This window comes from Budorcas taxicolor, chromosome 1 (genome assembly GCF_023091745.1).
Source record: "Budorcas taxicolor isolate Tak-1 chromosome 1, Takin1.1, whole genome shotgun sequence".
NCBI lineage: Eukaryota > Metazoa > Chordata > Mammalia > Artiodactyla > Bovidae > Budorcas > Budorcas taxicolor.
In genome coordinates this window covers 194,121,926-194,142,876 of record NC_068910.1, presented here as the reverse complement: position 1 = coordinate 194,142,876, position 20,951 = coordinate 194,121,926, and the positions used below count along the sequence as shown (strand labels likewise).

The following is a 20,951-nucleotide window of genomic DNA, read 5'->3' as shown; positions in this document are numbered from 1 at the left end:
CTTTGGTTCAGTTGTTGGAACTCTCTCCAGGATCACCGACCTGCTCCAAGGATAGAAGGGAAAGTTGATCCTGCAGCAGATGCTGATAACCTCTTCTGTTCCAAGAGCCCCTTCCCTTTGCACCCCGCTTGAAGGATCTGTGGAGAAGGAGATGGCACCCCACTCCAGTATTCTTGCCTGGAAAATCCCATGGACTGAGGAGCCTGGTGGGCCGCAGTCCATGGGGTCGCTAAGAGTCGGACACGACTGAGCGACTTCACTTTCACTTTCACCTGGAGGATCTGACCGCCCCTGACTAGTTCGGCCCAGGGAGACTTCAGGATGCCATCCCAGACTCAACCCCAGGCTGGGGCCGAAATAAAAAGGGCCAGGACGCGCCTGGGGCGGGGAGTCAGTGTGAGTAGGGACCTAGAGTTCCTTGGGACTCTATAGGGAGTAGTATTTCTGGTTAAGTTTTTCTGCTTCTGAGGTCCGCTTTTGGAAACCAAAGCACGTGACCCTGGACGCCTAACCTTAGAGTAGCAGAATCATCTGGGGACCCGGTAATCCTACGGTAGTTCTCTAGCGGTAGTTCTCTAAGGTGAATTACCAGTCATAGTCAGGGCTGTCAATCAGGCAGATTAGGTCCAGCGAGGTCTCGGGGCGGAGCCTGGAAGGGGGCGGAGCCTAGGGGCAGGGATGTATTTATTGCGGTGCGGGATGCGCTGGCCTCACTTGCAACAACATTGGCCATCGCCCGTGGTTGCGCCAAGGAGTGGGCTTCGGTGACCAACTGAAGCGCTGAACGCGGCTGCGATATCTGAGGACTCGCTCAGCATCACCAGGTCCTGCGCCCCAGCCAGCCCTCTCCGGTTTGCCTTACAGGTCTTGGAGACCTGTCACAGCGAGCAGAACCGAGCGCCTCGTTGCCCTCTGTCAAGTCTCGTGTGTGCCGTCCTTCGGTCGTCGTGATGGGCAGCCGGCCCCGTAGTCCCAGCGCTTCCCCTGACGATCTGTGGGGACCGCAGGCTGGAGGACCCGGCCCAGCCAAACGCCGCCGAACCGAGGAGCTGGAGTTTCCGGAGTCCAAGTCCGAATTTGAGCCTGAGCCTGAGCCGGAGTTCGAGTCCGAGGTGGGACCCAGCCTGGCCGACGGGATGGAGCCCCCTATAGAGTGCCCGCCCACGGCCCAGCTGGTTGTGCCCGCTGGCTTTGCCCTGCACCTGCCTCTAGAGCACGTCGACCTGCTGCTGGAGCCGAACTCCATGTCCATGGTGCAAGTGTCTCTCGGAGATCAAATCCTCATGCTGGTCCCCGAGGCTCTCCTGGACTCGGATGTGGAAGCGCCGAGGGTACAGATCCTGGAACCGGCTGCTGTCCTGAGCCTTCCCGGTGAGTACATGGCCCTGGAGCCTGAATTCTGCCCAGCTGTGCAAGAGATCGCCCTCCAAGAAGAGGCCAATGAGGACGACGCTGACCTGCACACCAACTTCCCGTGGCCTTGGATGGATGCTACAGGCAGCCCCATCTCTGTTCTCCGTGACCCAGAGCTGCAGGGCTCCTTCCTAGAGCCCCGGTGTCAAGAGACCAACCTTAGTCCAGAGAAAGGCTCTTCTCACCACGACGATTACCTGGACTTGCACCTGCAAGAGGCCTTCCACGACTCCCCACTTCAGCCTCTACCACCTTCTCTTAGTCCTGGACCCGTGGAGCGCCCGAAGCGTCCTCAGGGTCCTCCTTGCAAGGCACGGAGAAGCCTGATCTTGCAATGAACTGATCCCATCCCCACCCACCGCCAGGCTGGGGACCAGATCGGAGTCTTCCGATGAGGGCTCCGTGTGCAGTTGACCATTGGCAAGCATCTCAAGAGCCAGATGAGTTTTGGATGCTTGCTGTGTTGCAGAATTTTCCATCAGTTGCAAAATCAGTTCAAAATGCATTTGAACTGTGGTGTTGGAGAAGACTCTTGAGAGTCCCTTGGACTGCAAGGAGATCCAACCAGTCCATTCTGAAGGAGATCAGCCCTGGGATTTCTTTGGAGGGAATGATGCTGAAGTTGAAACTCCAGTACTTTGGCCACCTCATGCTAAGGGCTGACTCATTGGAAAAGACTCTGATGCTGGGAGGGATTGGGGGCAGGAGGAGAAGGGGATGACAGAGGATAAGATGGCTGGATGGCATCACTGACTCAATGGACGTGAGTCTGAGTGAACTCTGGGAGTTGGTGATGGACAGGGAGGCCTGGCGTGCTGCGATTCATGGGGTCGCAAAGAGTCGGACACGACTGAGCGACTGAACTGAACTGTGTTGAAGAATTTTCTATCAGTTGCAAAATCAGCATCTAGCTGACTAGAACACTGGCAAGAAACTCACCAGGACAAAGAAAAGCCTCCTGAAATACAGCTTGCTTTCAGAAGATCAGACAGCTGCTTAGGTTTTTCTCTAGGGAGGTCACTCTGAAGTATCTCTACCCCACCCCACCCTGCCCCCAATTTCCCTTCAAACCCAAGTGCCAACACCTTTTCTCTCAAAAGCCATGCTTTCGCAGGCACCTGCCTCTGCCCCTTCCCCTCATATTCCAGCCAATGGAGTAATATTTAATCTCTTGTTGGTAAGATTTTGTCCCTAATGTTCATTATAATTTACGAGAACTTCTGTGCAGTGTGAACTTTTCTGGATGGCCCCTGTCATTCCCTGTGTGTTTGTGTGACTGTTGAATCTAGGCAATATCAACTGAAGAGTGTGGACGAAGTGTTTGGTAGATACCAAACACAAAACTGTGAAGAGAGATCATGTGCCCTCCTCTTTCTGAGTGCTGAGGTTGGCAATCGTTGAATTCTGTACTGGGTTTGTGGGTTTTAAAATTTGTGACTCCCTCCCCTAAAGCCCACTGTTTCCCATTGTTTTTATACTAGAAATCTGGTGTCATGCAAAAGCCTATAATTCTCCAGATTCTGTGTTTTGAATTGTTTTAAAACACCCACATGGGAAATTTGCTGTATGACACAGGGAGCACAAATCCCATGCTGTGTTACAACCTAGAGGGGTAGAATGGGTGGGATGTGGGAAGGAGGTTCAAGAAGGAGAGGACATATGTATACCTATGGCTGATTCATGTCGATGTTTGGGAGAATGAAAGAGTATTGTAATTAGCCTCATATAAAAAATAAAAGAAGAATGTATTTTATCCATTGTGACTGCCACTTAGAGACAGTTGGTTCTTAGATTGACTTTGTATCCTAAAAACAACTTCATGTTGGCCATGGTTTATGTATAGATTCTCCTGCCTGACCAATAAAGACAAAAGTATCTCCAAATCATGAGAGTATTGTGTCTTTGTATTGTTTACCTGCCTCTTATCTTTTCCTTCATCTTTTGATTGGATATTCCTTGTCAAGGGCAGAACTATGGGTAGGGTAGAGGCTTCCAGGGTCTCATGTCTGGTGTCAATGGAAGTGCTTTTAGCATTATCATGAAGCAGGAGCTCTCTCTATGTGATTTGTAAGTAAGTGTTCTAGTACTGAAATGATGGTTTGTAGTGTTTCTGATCCTGAAAATTTCAGAGTCTTGTTTTGTGTCTCTGTGCTTGAGGATAGAGACTTTGTCAAAGTATTTCAACTGTTGGTATTTCCTGATTTGTGGGGACGTAAAGCAGCTACTGGGAATCTGAAGTCTTTAGGAGGCCATGGAGAAACCTAGCAGAAGAGCCAATGAGAGAAATTTGGGGCTTCAGGAATTGGAAACCTTGAATGCCCATGGTAGGTCTTAGGAATTGAAGATGGATGAGGAAGAGCATTCCAGAAGGGTAGGGTCTAGGGTTTGATGGATGGGTTAACGTATTGATGGTTTGATTGGGTTATTTATTAAAGTGGAGATGATTCACCATTTAGATTAGATTAAGATGGACTACTAGCAATTCATCTTTCCTGATCCTGGGGCTATACAACTTATTACAAAGTCAAGGCAGTCATTCCCTGTTTGGACAGTACATGCTAGTTTGCAGGACTTCACCCCACTTCTTTTTGCCCCTGCATCCTTTCCTCTCCTAGTTTATATGGACTAATTTGTTTACTTCTGAGTCTGTTTCACTGTTGCACCTGCATTAATCCATATTCTTTCTTTATGCTGTCTACGGTGGTGATGTCATACAGTGTTTGTCAATCTCAGTCAGCCTTCTTTCACTAAGCATGCTAGTGATGCTAGATTCGCCCAGTTTCCTGAAAACAGAAATCCACTCTTACTTCTGGCAGCATAATATTCCATTTGGTGTGTGTGTGTGTGTGTGTGTTTGTGAGTTTACTTGTGTGTCCCTCCTCTCCTGTATCTCTTTCTGTAGATGGGTACTAGGGTTGCTTCCATGTTTTGGCTATTTTCTGTAGTTGTGCTATCGACATCCTGTTCATGGCTCACTTTTAAGGAGAATTTTTGTTGTTTTCTGGATGTATACTCAGGAATGGAATGTCTGGATGGTACAGAGTCTCTATCAGTAATGCTTGGAGGAGAATTTATTTTCTTTTGCACAGTGGCTGTCCCAGTTGTCATTCCCAACAGTGTTTGGGGATTGTCTATTCCTCATATCCTAGAAAATATTTCTTTTGGAAGACTTTCAGATGACAGCCATTCTGACATCTGTGAGGTGATAAGCCATGGGTTTTTGAAAGTGTTTTTTCTCTAACAATTAGTGAACTGAAGCATCTTTTCACATGTCTGTTAGGCATCTGCCTTTCTTCTTTGGACCAAGGCGTTTATTCAGATCTTCTGCCTGTGTTTGGGTTGGGTTGTTTTTATCCAATGGAGCTGTCAAAACTACCACCATCCTCCCCTGGAGCTACACCCCACCCCATCTCACCTCTGTCCCTGGTCCCATGGACCTCACTTTTCCTCCCCCTAAGCTTCCCAATCTCCACATCTGACCAGGCTGAGGACCAGGACAAAAACTTCTGGTGACAGCTCTGTGTACATTGACCACCTGGTAAGGATTACAAGAGCCAGATGACCTTGGATGCCTGCTGCATTCCAGAATTTTACCTTGGTTGCAAAATTAGCATTTAGCTGGCTAGAATACTGGTAGAGATCACCTGAGCAAAGAAAAACCTCCTGAAATACAGCATGCTTTTGGATAGCTGCTTAGGTTTTTCTCTAGGGAGGTCACCCTGAGCAGCTCTATCCCACCTCCACCCCCGATTTCCCTTCTAATCTAACTCCCAGCACTTTTCTCTCAAAGCCATCCTTTCCCAGGCACCCTATCTCTGCCTCTTCCCCTCGTATTCCCACCAATAGAGTAATAACTTGATCTCTTGTTGACAGGATTTTGTCTCTATTGTCCATGCTAGTTTATGACAACACTCTGCCACTTGTAAGCTTTTCTGGATGGCTAGTGTAGCTCTTGTGTGTGTTGAATCTAGCCAATATCCACTGAAGAATGTGGACAAAGTGTTTTTTGGATATCAAACACAGAATTTTTCAGAGAGATCATGTGCTCTCCTCTTTCTAAGTGCTGAGGTTGGCAAATAGTTGAACTCAGTTACTGGTTTTTAATAAAATTTGTGATTCCTCCCCCCTCCCCAAGCCAACAGTTTCCCATTCTTTTCTTCTGATATGTTTTTAAAATAGAAATATGCTGTCATGGAAAAGTCTGTAACTTTCCAGACTCTGTATTTTTTAAATGTTTTAAGACCCCACATGGGGAATTTACTGTATGACACAAGGAGCACAAATCCAGTGTCCTTTGACAAGCTAGAAGGGTGGTATGGGTTGGGAGGTGGGAGGGAGGTTCAAGAAGGAGGGGACATATGTATACTTATGGATCGTTCATGTTGATGTTTGGCAGAAAGAAACAGAATATTGTAATTGTCCCCCAATTAAAAATAAAACCTAAGAAGAACCCAGGTGTATTTTGTCCATTGTGACTGGCACCTAGAAACAAATGGTTCTTAGGTTGACCTACTACTCTGCAAAACAGCTTCACTTTGGTCATAGCTTATGGGTAGGTTCTCCTGCCTGACCAAAAAATACAAAAGAATTTTCAAATCATGAGAATACTGTCTTTATTTACCTGCCCCTTATCTTTCCTTCATCTTTTGACTGGATATTCTTTGCCAAGTGCGGAATTATCGGTTAGATAGGGGCTTTGAAGTCTCACGCCTGGTGTCAAGGGAAATGCTTTTAAATGTTACCATGAAGTAGCACCATTCTGTATGTGGTTTGTCAGCATCCCTTCTAGTACTGAAAACCTTAGTTTGCAGTTTTTCTGATCCTGAAATCTTAGGAGGTTGTTTGGTGTGTCTGTGTGATGACAAAGACTTTGTCAAATTATTATTCCAAGTGTTGGCATTTCATAGTTTGCAGGTACACAAAAAGCAGGTACTTGGAATTTGGGAGTCTTTGAGGGGTCCATCAAAAAAGCTGGCAGAAGGGCCAATGAGAGCATCTGGGGGGCTTCAGGCATTGCAGAGGACTTGGAAATTGAAGGTGAAAGAAGAAAAGCTGTCCCAGTAAGGATGCATCCAGATTTTGATGGATGGATGGATGGATTGATGATTTGATTGGGTTATTTATCGATGATTTCCCCTTACAGATTAGATTTAGGGGTACAGATGAGTGATTCAGCAGCCTTACTGCTCCTAAGGTTTTTACAACTTATTACAAGGTCAATACAGTAATCCCCCTTTGGAACAATACCTGCTAGCTCCTATGACTTCATCTCCTACCTCTTTTTGCCCCTTTCCACTTCCTTCTCTCATTTGGTAAGGATTAGTGTGTTTACTTTACATTTGAGTCTGTTTCAGTGTTGCACATACATTCATCCACATGTTTTTTTACACTGCCCATGTAGGCAATGCCATACAGTATTTGTCATTTCTGTCACTAAGCATGTTTTAGTTTGGGAGCCAAATAAAAGAGGCCAGGACATGCCTGGTGGAGTTTAGGAGGATGGGGGTGGTGGGGGTGGAAAGAGTCAATGGGAACAGGGACCTACAGGTCCTTGTGACCCTATAGGCAATGGGTTTTTGGGTTAAGGTTTTCTGTCTCTGAGAGCTACTTTGATAAAGCAGAGCATGTGACTTGGAAACCCAGCCTTAGAGCCTCGGGAATATTCGGGGACCCTGTAAACATAGGGTAGTTCTCTAAACATAGATCCCTAAGGTGACCTTCCAGCCAGAGCCAGGGTTGTCAATCAGGCTGCTCAGGTCTGGCGAATTCTACCCCACGGAACCTCAGAGGGAGCGGAGCCTAAAGGGCCAGGTTGTATTCTTTGCGCCACGTGCTGGCCTCACAAGCAGCAGCTTTGGCCATCCTGGGTGCGTGCTCCGAGGAGTGGGCTTCAGTGACCAGAGAGCTGAAGCGCTGAAGGTGGCTCCCCTAGTAGTGAGGGCTGTGGGTCTCCCAGGAGTTGGCCCGGGTCCTCCGAGGACTCCCCAGCAACGCTCTGTCTTGGGGTCCAGCCGGCCCACTCTGGCTTGCCTCGCCTGTGGTCAAGACCCGACACAGTGTGCGGGACCGAGCTCCTTGCTGTTGAATGGAGGTGCAGGAGCCCCCAGAGTCCGAATCCCAGCCTGAGCCAGAGTCCAAGGTGGCACCCAAATTGGACGACGGGAGGAAGCCCCAGGCTGAGAGCGAACCCATCGCTGACCTGGTGTGCCCGCCGGCTGTGCTTTGCTCTTGCTCCTGGAGCACATAGACCTGCTGCTGAAGCAGGAGTCCACGTCCATGGTACAAGGGTCTCTCGGAGATCACATCCTCATGCTGATCCCCGAGGCCCTACTGGGCTCGGACGTGGGTACAGATCCTGGAACTAGGCTGCTGTCCTGGGCCCTCCTGGCAAGTACACAGTCCTGGAGCCAGGATTCTTTTGCCCACGAGGAGTACGTGGACCTGCATGCCGAGTACCTGCCCCATGGGATGGATGCTGCTGGCGGCCTGCCCTGTTCTCCGTGACCTGGATGCACAGGGCTCCTTCCCAGAGTCCTGGCTTCGGGCAACCAACCCTAGTCCAGAGAAAGGCTCTCCTCACCATCACGACCACCTCGACATGGAGCTGCAGGAGGCCTTTCGCGACTCACCACTCCAACCTTTAACACTCTCTCCTAGTCCGGGTTCCCTCAATCGCCGCCAGTGCCCTCACAGTCCTCCTGGCAAGGAGCGAAGAACCCTGATCCTACAGGAAACTGCACACCGCCTTACAATGGTGTGGACTAGGACCGTCTTCTGATGGCTGTGTGTACATGGCCCACTTTGCAAGCATGGCAAGAGCCAGATGATTATTGGAAGCATGCTGCACTGCAGAATTTTGCATCAGTTGAAAATTAGCATCTAGGTGGCTAGATTGCTAGCAAGGAACCTCACCTGGGCAAAGAAAAGTCTCCTGAAATACAGCATGCTTTCAGACAGCTGCTTAGGCTTTTCTCTAGGGAGGTCACCCTGAAGTAGTTCTATCCCACCTCCACCCCTAATTTTCCTTCAAACCCAACTGTCAGCACTTTTCTCTCAAAAGCTATCCTTTCCCAGGCACCCGACCTCTGCCTCTTCCCCTCGTATTCCTACCAATAGAGTAATTATTTAATCTTTTGTTGACTAGATTTTGTCCCTATTGTCCATGCTAGTTTATGACAACACTGCCCAGTGTGAGCTTTTCTGGATGGCCACTGTAGTCTCTTGTGTATGTCTGTGTGTGTGTTGAATCTAGCCAATATCCACTGAAGAGTGTGGACAAAATATTTGGTGGATACAAGACACAGAATTGTCAGAGAAACCACTCTGACAATCCCTCCTCTTTCTGAATGCTGAGATTGGCAATAGTTGAACTCTGTTGCTGAGTCTGTGGGTTTTTAATAAAATTTGCCATCCTCCCCCCACCCAACCGTTTCCATTTCTTTTTTGGGGGATGTTTTTAAAATAGAAATCTGCTTATCACATAAAAGTCTTTAATTCTCCAGATTCTGTGTTTTTAACTGTTTTAAGACCACACGTGGGGAATCTATTGCATGACACAGGGAGCACAAATTCGGTGCTCTGTGAGAACCTAGAGAGGTGATATGGGGTTGGAGGTGAAAGGGAGGTTCAAGAAGGAGGGGACATATGTATACCTATATCTGATTCATGCTTATGTATGTCAGAAACCAAGACAATATTGTAAATTATCCAATTATTTTTGTTGCTGCTTAGTTGCTTAGTCATGTCTCCATGGACTATAGCTCCTCAGTCCAGGCAAGAATACTGGAGTGGGATGCCATGCCCTCCTCCAGGGGAATTATCTTTCAATTAAAAATTAAAAAAAGAAGACCCCACATGAATTCTGCCCACTGTGACTGGCACGTAGAAACAGGTGATTCCTAGATTTACCCAGTATCCTGCGGAAGAGCTTCGTGTCAGCCATGGCTTATGGGTTGACTCTCCTGACTGACCAATAAAGATAAGTGAAAAGTGTTAATGGCCCAGTCATTTATGACTCTTTGGGACCCCATGGACTGTAGCCTGCCAGGTTCCTCTGTCCATAGCATTCCCCAGTGAGAGTACTGGAGTGTATTCCCATTCTCTTCTGCAGGAGATTTTCCCAACCCAAGGATTGAACTTTGATTTCCTGCATTGCAGTCAGATTCTTTACCATCTGAGCCACCAGGGAATCCCAGTAAAGACAAAACTGTTTCCAAATCATGGGAGTATTGTGTCTTTGTTTTGTTGACCTGTCTCTTATCTGTCTCTCATCTTTTAATTGGATATTCCTTTTATACAAGTGGAACAGTGGGTTGGATAAGGACATCCATGTCTCTAGCCTAGTGTCAATTGAAGTACTCCTAAAGTTTACCAAGAAGTAGGAACTTTCTGTCAGTGGTCTGTGGATAAGTCTTCTAGTACTAAAGATATTAGTCTGCAGTGTTTTGGATCCTGAAAAGATAGGAGTGTTGTTTTGTGTGTTTCTGGTTGAAGACAGAGGCTTTGTCAAATTATTCTGAATGTTGGCATTTTATGGTTTGTGGGGAGACATAAAGCAACTGCTTGTAATTCTGCAGTCATGGGGGTTCAAGGGGAAACCTCGTTAAAGAGCCAGTGAGACCAATCTTGAGGCTTCAGGGATTGAAAACCATGAATAGCCCTGGGAGGAGTAGGGGATTAAAAGTGTAAGAGGAAGAGTCCCAGCAGGGTCCCATGCAGAGTTTGCAGGATGGATGGATGGGCTTGATTGGGTCATTTATTGAAGTGGAGGTGATTTACAGTTCCAGATTAGATTCAGGTGTATAGACAGTGGTTCCTGTACAACTTATTACAAGATTAAGGCACTCATTCCTTGTTCTGAACAATACCTGCTATTTTATATGACTCCATTCTCTACCTCTTCTTGCACTTGCCCCCTTCACTCTCTCATTTGGTAAGAACTAGCTTGTTGACCAGAGAATGCAATGGCACCCCACTCCAGTACTCTTGCCTGGAAAATCCCATGGATGGAGGAGCCTGGTGGGCTGCAGTCCATGGGGTGGCTAAGAGTCGGACATGACTGAGCAACTTCACTTTCACTTTTCACTTTCATGCATTGAAGAAGGAAATGGCAACCCACTCCAATGTTCTTGTCTTGAGGATCCCAGGGATGGGGGAGCCTGGTGGGCTGCCGTCTATGGGGTCGCACAGAGTCGGACACGACTGAAGTGACTTAGCAGCAGCAGCAGCTTGTTTACAGAGTTCTGTCATGAGAATGCACTGGTTATAGCAAACACCCTCTTCCAACAACACAACTCTACACATGGACATCGCTACAAATGGTCAATACTGAAATCAGACTGATTATATTATTTGTAGCCAAAGATAGAAAAGCTCTATACAATCAGCAAAAACAAGATTTGAGCTGTGGCTCAGACCATGAGCTCCTTATTGCAAAATTTAGCCTTAAATTGAAGAAAGTAGAGAAAAACACTAGGCCATTCAGGTTTGACCTAAATCAAATTCCTTATGATTATACAGTGGAGGTGACAGATTCAAGGGATTAGATCTGATAGACAGCGTGCCTGAGGAACTATAGATGGAGGTTCTTAACATTGTATAGGAGTCAATGACCAAAGGCATCCCCAAGAAAAAGAAATGCAAGAGGGCAAAATAGTTTTCCAAGGCAGCCTTACAAAGAACTGATAAAAGAAGAGAAGCAAAAGGCAAAAGAGAAAAGGAAAGATATACCCATCTGAGTGCAGAGTGCTAAAGAATAGCAAGGAGAGATAAGAAAACCTTCTTAAGTGAACAGTGCAAAGCAATAAATGGGAAAGACTAGAGATCTCTTTAAGAAAATTAGAGATATTAAGGGAATATTTCATGCAAGGATGGGCACAATAAAGGACAGAAATGGTAAGGACCTAACAGAAGCAGAATATATTAGGAAGAGGTGGCAAGAATACACAGAAAAACTGTACAGAAATGTCTTAATAACCCAGATAACCATGATGGTGTGGTCACTCCCTAGAGCCATACATCCTGGAGTGTGAAGTCAAGTGGGCCTCAGGAAGCATTACTGAGAACAAAGCTTGTGGAGATGATGGATTCCAGCTGAGCTATTTCAAATCCTAAAAGATGATGCTGTTAAAGTGCTGCACTCAGGATGTCAACAAATTTGGAAAACTCAGCCACAGTGGCCACAGGGCTGGAAAAGGTCAGTTTTCATTACAATTTCAAAGAAGGGCAATGCCAAAAATGTTCAACCTGCTGCACAGTTGTGCTCATTTTACATGCTGATAAATTGATGTTCAAAATTCTTCAAGCTAGGTTGCAGCAGTATGTGAACCTAGAACTTCCAGATATACAAGCTTGGTTTAGAAAAGGTAGAGGCACCAGAGATCAAATTTCCAACACTGGTTGGATCAAAGAGAAAGCAAGGGACTTCCAGAAAAGCATCTACTTCTGCTTCACTGAATATACTAAAGCCTTTGACTATGTGGGTCACAACAAACTGGAAAATTCTTAAAGAGATGGGAATACCAGACCACTTTACCTGCCTCCTGAGAAACCTGTGTGCCAGTCAAGAAGCAACAATTAGAACTGGACATGGAACAATTGACTGGTTCAAAACTGGGGAAGGAGTATGTCAAGTCTGTATACTGTCACTCTGTTTATTTAACTAATTTTCAGAGTAATCATATGAAATGCTGAGCCAGATGACTCACAAGCTGGAATCAAGATTGCTGGAAGAAAATATCAACAATCTTAGATAGGCATATGATACCATTCTAATGGTAGAAAGTGAAGAGGAACTAAACAGTCTCTTGATGAGGGTCAAAGAGGAGAGTGAAAAGCTGGCTTAAAACTCAACATTCAAAAGATGAAGATCATGGCATTTGGTTCCATCACTTCATGGCAAAAAGAAGGGAAAAAAGTAGAAGCAGTGACAGATTTTATTTTCCTGGGTTCCAAAATAACTGCAGACAGTGTCTCCAGCCATAAAATTACAAGCTGCTTGCCCCTAGGGAGGAAAGATATGAAAACCTAGACAACATATTAAAAAGCAAAGATATCACTTTTCTGACAAAGGTCTGTATAGTCAAAGCTGTGGTTTTTCCAGTAGTCATGTACAAATGTGAGCGATGGACTGTAAAGAAGGCTGACCACCAAAGAATTGACACTTTCAATTTTGGTGCTGGAGAAGACTCTTGAGAGTCCCTTGGACAGCAAGAAGATCAAACCAGCCAACACGAAAGGAATTTAACCATGCATATTCTTTGGAAGGATTGATGCTGAAGCTCCAATACTTTGGCATACCTGATGTGAAGAGCCAGCTCATTGGAAAAGACCCGATGTTGGTAAAGATTTCGGGCAGGAGTAGGTGGCAACAGAGGATGGGATGGCTGGATGGCATCATCAGTTCAATGAACATGAGTTTGAGCAAATTTGGGATATAGTAAAGGACAGGAAAGCTTGGCATGCTGCAGTCCATGGGGTCTCAAAAGTCAGACACGACTTAGTGACTGAACAATAACAATAAGGTTGTCTACTCTATGTTTGAGTCTTTTTCACTGTTGTCGACCATTTGTCTGTATTCTTTTTTAACATTCCCTTGTCCATGGTATTATACAGTACTTGTGATTCTTGTTTGGGCTTCTGTCACTTAGACTGTTATAGGCTAAGTTCATCCAAGTTTCTGAAGAAGAATTTCAGTCTTCTTTCTGGGAGAGTATTATTCCATTTTATGTGTATGTTTTTTTGTATTTGTCAGCCCTCTTCTGTATCTGTTATTCTGTGGATAAGCACTAGGGTTGCCTCCTTGTTTTGCCTATTGTCAGTACTGCTGCTGTAAACATCCGGTGCCTTATTCACTTTTAATGAGAGTTTTTGTTGTTTTCAGTGTGTATACTCAGGAATAGAAGGGTTGGATAACATGGTGTCTCTACCTGTAGTGTTTGGAGGAAACTTTATTCTGTTTTGCCTAATGGTTGCCCCAATTGTTATTCCCAACAATAGTGTCTGGGGACTCCCTATTCATCCTTTTCTAGAGACTATTTCTTTTGAAAAGACTTTCATATGCTATCCCTTGTTAACGTTGTGAAGTGATATGTCATGGTTGTTTGAAATTGCATTTCTATCTATTAGCGATGTGGAGTATCTTCTCCCATGTCTGTTATGCATCTGCCTCTCTTCTTTGGACCAAGAAGTGTATTCATAACGTCTGCTTATAGTCTGATTGAATTGTTTGGTTGTTTTTATCCTACAGAGCTGGAGGAACTGCTATAGATTTGGATCAGTCATATCACTTGCAGATATTGTGTCCGATTCCATAGGATGCCTTTTGGATTTGTCTGTAGTTTCCTTTGCTCTGTGAAAGCTTTGAAAGTCAACTAGGTCCCACGCATTTAGATTTGCTTAGATGACTTTTGCCTGGGGAGCCATATGCCTTGACACAAGTGTTGCCTCGATTTATGTCCAAGATCCAGTGTCTCATTGAGGAGTTCTGTGGATTAAGGTCTCACTTGGAGGTCTGTCACCCATTTTGACTTTATGTTTCTTGAAGGCCTGTAGAAATATTCAGGTCTCTTTGTTGTCCATGTGGGTGTCCAGTTTTGCCTGCAACACATGTTGAATAGACACTCTTGCTGTTGTACACTGGTACCTTTTACGTTGTGAATTCATTGACTATAGGTTACTCCGGGGTCATGTCTGGGATCTCTATTCTGTTCCATTGAGCTCTATGTCTGTTACTGTGCCAGTACCATGCTGTTTGAATTTCTGTAGCTTTGAGTTTGTTCTGAAGTCTAGGAGGGTGGTAGCTTCAACTTTTTTTTTTGTTTCTTTTTTTCCCACGTTTGCTTTGGCCATGTTGGGTCTTGTGTGGCTCTCTATGAATTTTAGGAATATTTGTACTTGTTTGAGAAAAAGGTGTTTTGCTAGGGTCTGCCTTCAATCTGTTGATTGCTTCAGGCAGTATGGCCATTTACAATTTTAATTGGCCATTAACAATATTAATTCTTCTAGTTCCAGATCTTGTGATATCTTCGTATTTCTCTGTGTCATCTTTCATTGCCTTTGTCAGTGTTTTAGTTTTCAGAATTGTCTTTCTCCTATGAGTCAGTTTTATTTTGAGGTATATAATTCTTTTTATGGGATTAGTACTGACATTCTTACTGATTGGATTATAGATGGCTTTCTTCTTCTCTTGTCCCTTTTCCCTTCAGTGACTATCTTCTTCCTATATAAAAAAGCTAAATTTTCCTGTGTATTAATCTGTATGCTCCAAATTTGTGGAATTCATTTATTAGTGCCTATTCTTTTATGGTCAAGATGTTAGTATTTTCCTTTTTAAAGTTCTTGCCATCTGCAGATATTAATAGGTTCCCTTCTTTTTATCCAGTGTGGGTGCCTTTTATTTCTTATTTTGCCTGCCTGCTGAGACTAGTTTTTTCAATACTTTTTAAAATAGAGAAACTGTTCAGGGGCAGTGTCGTCATTCTACTTCAGGCAAGAATAACAGTGTTGCTATACAAGAAATTTTTGAAACTGCCCTTTCTTATTCCACATTTTCTTGTAAAGGCCTGTAGTGCATTTTGGAGAATGTCTCTCCAATAAAAGACAGAATAGGTAATGTACTTTGCTGATAACAGTATGAATTGCAACAAGGTTTTACACATTGCAAAGAAAGACCCACAATACATGGCCATTCCAGGAAGAAAGCAAATTCCCTGTGTTATGTATGTTAATGGATTGAAAAGGATCTCCTCACATCAACACTGGATTAGGAGTTTGTGGGAGCTGAAGTTAGCTACAGTTTTATAGATAGTGTTTATATTTTTAAAATATATATCCAGGTATTATTTTTAAGTGAATAAAAATAAATAGGAATTTTAAATCCTAGTTATGCATTCTTGGGGAATAACCAAATGATCCTCATTAACGTTAATGTCAAGAGCACCCTCGGTCCCAAAGTTCTGGACCTGTGTCTCAGAGTGTCAAATGAAGGAAGAAAGCATTCGTTATGCTCAGATGCCCAATGCTGAGAAAACTCAGTCCTACTTCGTGATGGCTATCTTTTGCCTGGCTTCTGTACTCAACTTTCCTCACTCTTCTTCTAACTGGACCACTGGTAGCCATCTTGTACCCTACCCAGAACTGGGATTTATTTGGTAATTCTGCCTCACAGTGGTTGAAGAAGTTCATACAGATTGAATAGTTTGTTTTGAATGACACCAAGAAAGACCAGTGAGTGGGCCTGAAAATCCACTCAGACAGTCATTGAGCATCTTAAAGAAAAATAACGTAAAAAGAGACAACTGATCTGGTGCCCAGCAAGTCATTTATGAATTATATAGATGTTCTGTCATGAAAACACCTAGCAAAGTAATTTTTTTTTTATTTCTAAAAAATTTTCTCCCAGTCTCTGGGTTATCTTTTCACTTTCTTGGTGGTATCATTTGCAGGTCAAGTTTTTAAATTGTTTTTCATTTTTCTTTTGGTTGCACTGGGGTTTCATTGCTTTGTGGGGACTTTTCACTAGTTGTGGGAATGGGGGCCACTCTACAGTTGTGGTGGGTGAGCTTCTCATTGTGGCTTCTCTTGTTGTGGAGCACAGGCTCTAGGTGCACGGGCTTCAGTTGTTGCAGCACTTGGGCTCAGTAATTGCAGAAGGGGGCTCTAGGGCACAGGCTCAGTAATTGTGGCATACGAGCTTAGTTGCCTTGTGGCGTGAGGAATATTCCCGGACCAGGGATCCAAACTGTGTCTCTTACATTGGCACTCAGATTCTTCTCCACTGTACCACCAGGGCAGTCCTGAAAAAGTTATTTCTAACATATCTGACCCCTTTTTAGGATGATGATGAGGATACTGTTTACCATTTCATTCATTGCATGTAGGCTACATGCTGGGCACTCTTCAAGATACTGAGAACAGGGTTATGATACCATTCGGAAAGACAGATTATAAACATAATAAAGAATGACAATTAATATTTACTAGACACTTACCATGTTCCAAGAACATTTTACCTACATTGTCTCACAACTACCCTACACGGTAGATGGCATTCTCCCCTCTTCATATGTAAGGAAGCTAAGGTTACCAAAGGTGAAATGACTTGCCTGTGATCACACAGTTATAGAGGGGCTGACCGGAAGAAGAAACTGGAAGTGTCTATGCCAGGCCCCCAGTAACTGTCTTTGTTTCAGGACAGGACCACAGTCCCTTCTAAGCAGAGTTCAGTGTGAGGATTCACAGGGCCCAGGACAATAATAAGCCCAGGTTCTGATAATAAGCCTACTGATGCCAGGAGAGCAGTGGATAAGAGGTGGCACCAGCTGGTGCAGAAGCCACCCTGCTCAGGGTCCCAATACTTGTTATGCCAAGAGCTCCAAACTATACCTGGTGTCCTGGCCAGATTTTGGCTCCTCCATCTGTCCCTTAAAACATAGCATGTCCACACTCACTGTCCTGAATGGAGTTCCCATTGAATGTTCTCTGACCATGGGATGTTCAAGCATTGTCAGAAGAATTCTCCGGGACCAAAACAGATGTTTCCTGCAAGTTCCCCAGCATCTCCTTGCATCTTCCTATCCTGCCTTCTGTACAAACAACAGAGGAACAGCAGCTGCTCCCATCACCTGGGAATATAGAAGTAGGTGCCTGTGGCATCCATGTTCACCCAGTGAGAACTCATGTTCCTGGTAGCCATGCCCTGAAAACTGTGTACAGCCCCTGCATGTTCCCTCAGCAACATTCCTGATCTATATAGGGAATTTCTTAGCCCACAGGCAAGACACTGGAATGCAACTATGAGAGTGGATGCAGGAAGGAGTATAGGGGAAACCACCGAAGGCAGGCCCAGGAAGGTTGAATTTCCTTCTTGTGTTTGTCACCAACAGGCTGGGATGTCACCTTGATCATACACTGCAGTGTTCCTGAACCCCTCAAATGCTGAATGAAAACAAGTTCTGTCATCTTAAACTCGGGCCCCAAACATAATCTTTGTGGAGCTACTTAAGGAGAATTCCTAGGCTCATGGCCCCCGGAAGTCTGATCAGTGATTCTGGGATGTGGCACAGAGTCTGCATTTTACACTATCTGGCCAGAGAAGGGCAGTGTCTGCCAGTTCACAGAACACTGGCTTGAATGTCCATCAAAGGAAGCCTGATTTTAACAGGATTCTGTATGAAGGAATATTATGTGGCCCTAAAAATGAGACCATATAAGCTATTTTGTAAAAAGGGACAAAGTGAGCAATCATGTGGTAAAAGGACACAAAGGGAAGTATTTCATCTTCTTCTGTAACTATATGAAAGAATTATCTATAGTAGTAGTAGCAGTAGTGTTGCAAAGTAATTATTGAGTGCTTTCTTGTACTAACTCTGGATAAGTTGTGGATCCACACCTTCCCTTGGCCACCAGGATCTGTAGCATAGGCGTGCCTTTCAAGTGACACCCAGATTAAAGGCGCTGCTGCCTGCATCACCCGGAGGGGAGCCTGATGGGTCAAACGATCCTCTGCTACTTCCGGGCTCCTGGCCAATTGTTTCTTCCTTTGGCACAATTGAGCTGCAACAGATACACCTCTGAGTGTAGTGTAGGTCAAATTCAATACTATAAACTCTTGGTTTAGTGGTGGAAGTATAACAACGACCATCTTGTTAAACTGATATATACGTAAGTTGATCGTGTAGCAGCTGCCAATAAGACACTCAATTCTAACATTGCTTTCCCTTTGAATACCGCTGCAAGGATCTGGCAGTCATTGAGAACACAGGCGTAGACTTAAGGATGTCATCCAAAACTTTACCTCACTATCGGATCGAAGAAGATACGAGGTCACTGCCAGGGCGAGGTCTCAGGGGATGAAGGAACTACATTTCAGGGTCCTGGTGCAGCGTTCCAATGGTGGGACTAGAAACGTAATCGGTTTTCCGGTTAAGGTTTTCCGCATCTGAGGCCAACACGAGGAAGGCCAAGGACTTCGTCCAGGAGTGGCACGATTGCTCCGCCCCCTTCAGGCCTATAAAAGCATCTACACTGAACTACCCACCAGGGTCAGGACTCTTCGGCTTCCCAGACTACTCCATTTCTGTAGGCGGAGCCTAGGAAGAGGCGGGGCTTAGCGTGAGTCGGTTTAGCGTGAGGCTGCTTTGCGACTCAGGTTCCGCCGGCTTCACTCACGGCACCCTTGGCCCACTCCTGTGCAAACCCGTCCACGTGAGGAGATGAAGCTCAAACTCGCTCTTGCGACTGAACGCAGCAGCTCCCCTAGAAGCCACGGCTGAGTGACTCCCCAGAGGCAACCCCAGAGTTCCGAAGACTCGTCCTGCGTTCCTGCGCCCCACCGCCCCGCGTCGGCCTCACCTGTCAAGCCGACCTGTCACTGCCTGCAGGACCCAGCCCTCTGTCGCCTTCTGCCAGGTCCCAGGCCCGCGGCGACACTCACATGATGGGCTGCCGACCGCGCAGCCCCACCGCCTACCCTGAGGACCCGTGGGAACCGCAGGACGGAGGACCCGGCCCTGCCAAGCGCCCCAAGTCCGAGTCTGAGGCGGCGCCCAGCCTGGATAACCTGGCCTGGTCCCCGACAGCAGGCACCCTCATCTTCGTGGCTGTCCTGCCGGCGGGATGTGCTCTGCACGTGCTCCTGGACGACGTCGAACTGCTGCTGGAGCCCGAGCCAACGTCTGTGAGGCAAGTGTGTCTCGGAGGTCGCATCCTCATGCTGGTTCCCGAGGCCCTCCTGGGCTCGGGTGTGGAAGGGCCGTGGGGGCAGGGCCTAGAACCGGGCGCTGTCCTGAGCCCTCCCGGGGAGTACGTGGCCCTGGAGCCGGGACTCTCCTGTGCCGCTGTCCCAGAGATCGCCTGCCAGGGAGAGGCCAGCGAGGAGGACGCGAATGCTGACGCTGACTTCCTGCTGGGCTGGATGGATGCTGCCTCAGTCCCAGTCGCTGAGCTCCGCTGTTCTGCTGAAAGTTTGACTCACTTTGACCTGTTCGACATAGTCTCAGAGCCCTCCCCTCGGGCCTCCAATCCTAGTCCAGAGAGAGGCTCTCCTCAGCACGACGACAACCTGGACTTGCACCTTCTGGAGCCCTTTCCTGACTCACCACTCCAACCTCTACCTCCTTCTCCGAGTCCAGGTCCCCAGGAGCGCCCCTGTCGCCCTCCTGGTCCTCCTTGCAAGGCCCGGAGATGCCTGTTCCCTGAATCCACTGCCTCCCACAATTCCTGGACACCTGAGCGGGCACCAGGACAGAGTCTTCCGATGTTGGTTGTGTATATATTGCACACACCGAAAGAATCACACCAATAGATCCTTTTTGGATGCAGGCTGCATTGCAGAATTTTGATCAGTGGCTGCCTGAACACCTGAAAGGAAGCTCACCTGGGCAAAGAAAATCCACTTGAAATGGAGCCTTCTTTCAGATAGCCAGACTGCTGGTAGGTTTTCTCTAAAGAGATTACCCTTAAGCAGATCTGTTGTTTTTTTTTTGCTGTTGTGTGGGACTCCTTGCAACTCCGTGGACTGTAGCCCACCAAGCTCCTCTGTCCATGAGATTTCCCAGGCAAGGATACTGGAATAGGTTGCCATTTCCTTCTCCAGGGCATCTTCCTGACCCAGGGATGGAAGCTGCCTCTCCTGCATGGCAGGCAGATTCTTTACCCCTGAGCCACTGGGGAAGCCTAAGCAGCTCTACCCCTCCCATTTGCTTCAAACACAAGCAAAAGCACTTTTTTCTATAAAGCCATCCTTTCCCAGATACCCTACCACTGGCCCCTTTCCCTATTGTGCCGCCCCCCCCCCCCCACTCAACAGTAGAACTGTTAATTTCTATTCTTTACACGGTTTCGGTCCTAGTGTCCATGCTAGTTTACAACAACCTCTACCTAGCTGGGACTTTTTTGGATGGAAGCTCTAGCCCCTTTGGGGGAATCTAGTCAGTAGTTTTATGTGGACAAATATTTGTTGAATACAAAACATAGAATGGGGAACAATGATGATGGCCCCTCCTCTTCTGAATGACTAGGTTGGCAGATGGTTTAATTATATTGCTGGATTTTCCCAAAAGAACCAACAGTTTTCTGTTCTTACATGCTTTTAATGTTATATAATTTTCTTGCCCTGGGAAAGTTTGTAATTCTAAAGATTTTGTGGTTTTATACTTCTAAGCTCCAAAATATGTTTTTTACATTGCTACTAACATATAGAAATAATTTTTCTAAAATTGTCTGACAACCAGAAAATTACTTAGTTTCTGTAATCACTTATCTATAGATTCTCTTGCTTGACTAATAAAGAAAATTATTTCCAAGTGAGTCTTTTTTTTTTGACAAGCCTCTTATATCTTATTTTTCCATAATCCTTTTATTGGATATTACCTCAAATCCAGGTTGTCTGGTGTAGTTAATAGTGTCACCCCTTTTTTTGAAGTATAGTTAGTTAGTGAAAGTGGTTCAGTCCTGTCCAACTCTTTGCGACCCCGTAGACTATACAGTCCATGGAATTCTCCCGGCCAGAATACTGGAGTGGGTAGCCTTTCCCTTCT

General features: G+C 45.8%; 2 protein-coding genes across 2 annotated transcripts; both read left to right on the top strand.

The window, feature by feature from the left end:
• Positions 1 to 950: 950 nt before the first annotated feature.
• On the top strand, positions 951 to 1,751 carry LOC128053103 (proline-rich protein 23C-like). Its single transcript, XM_052645918.1, has one exon. The coding sequence runs from the start codon at positions 951 to 953 to the stop codon at positions 1,749 to 1,751; it is 801 nt and encodes a 266-aa protein (XP_052501878.1).
• Positions 1,752 to 18,847: 17,096 nt separating this feature from the next.
• On the top strand, positions 18,848 to 19,717 carry LOC128053130 (proline-rich protein 23C-like). The gene has a single exon (XM_052645607.1). It carries the CDS (start codon positions 18,848 to 18,850, stop codon positions 19,715 to 19,717), a length of 870 nt encoding a protein of 289 aa, XP_052501567.1.
• The last annotated feature ends 1,234 nt before the right edge of the window (positions 19,718 to 20,951 follow it).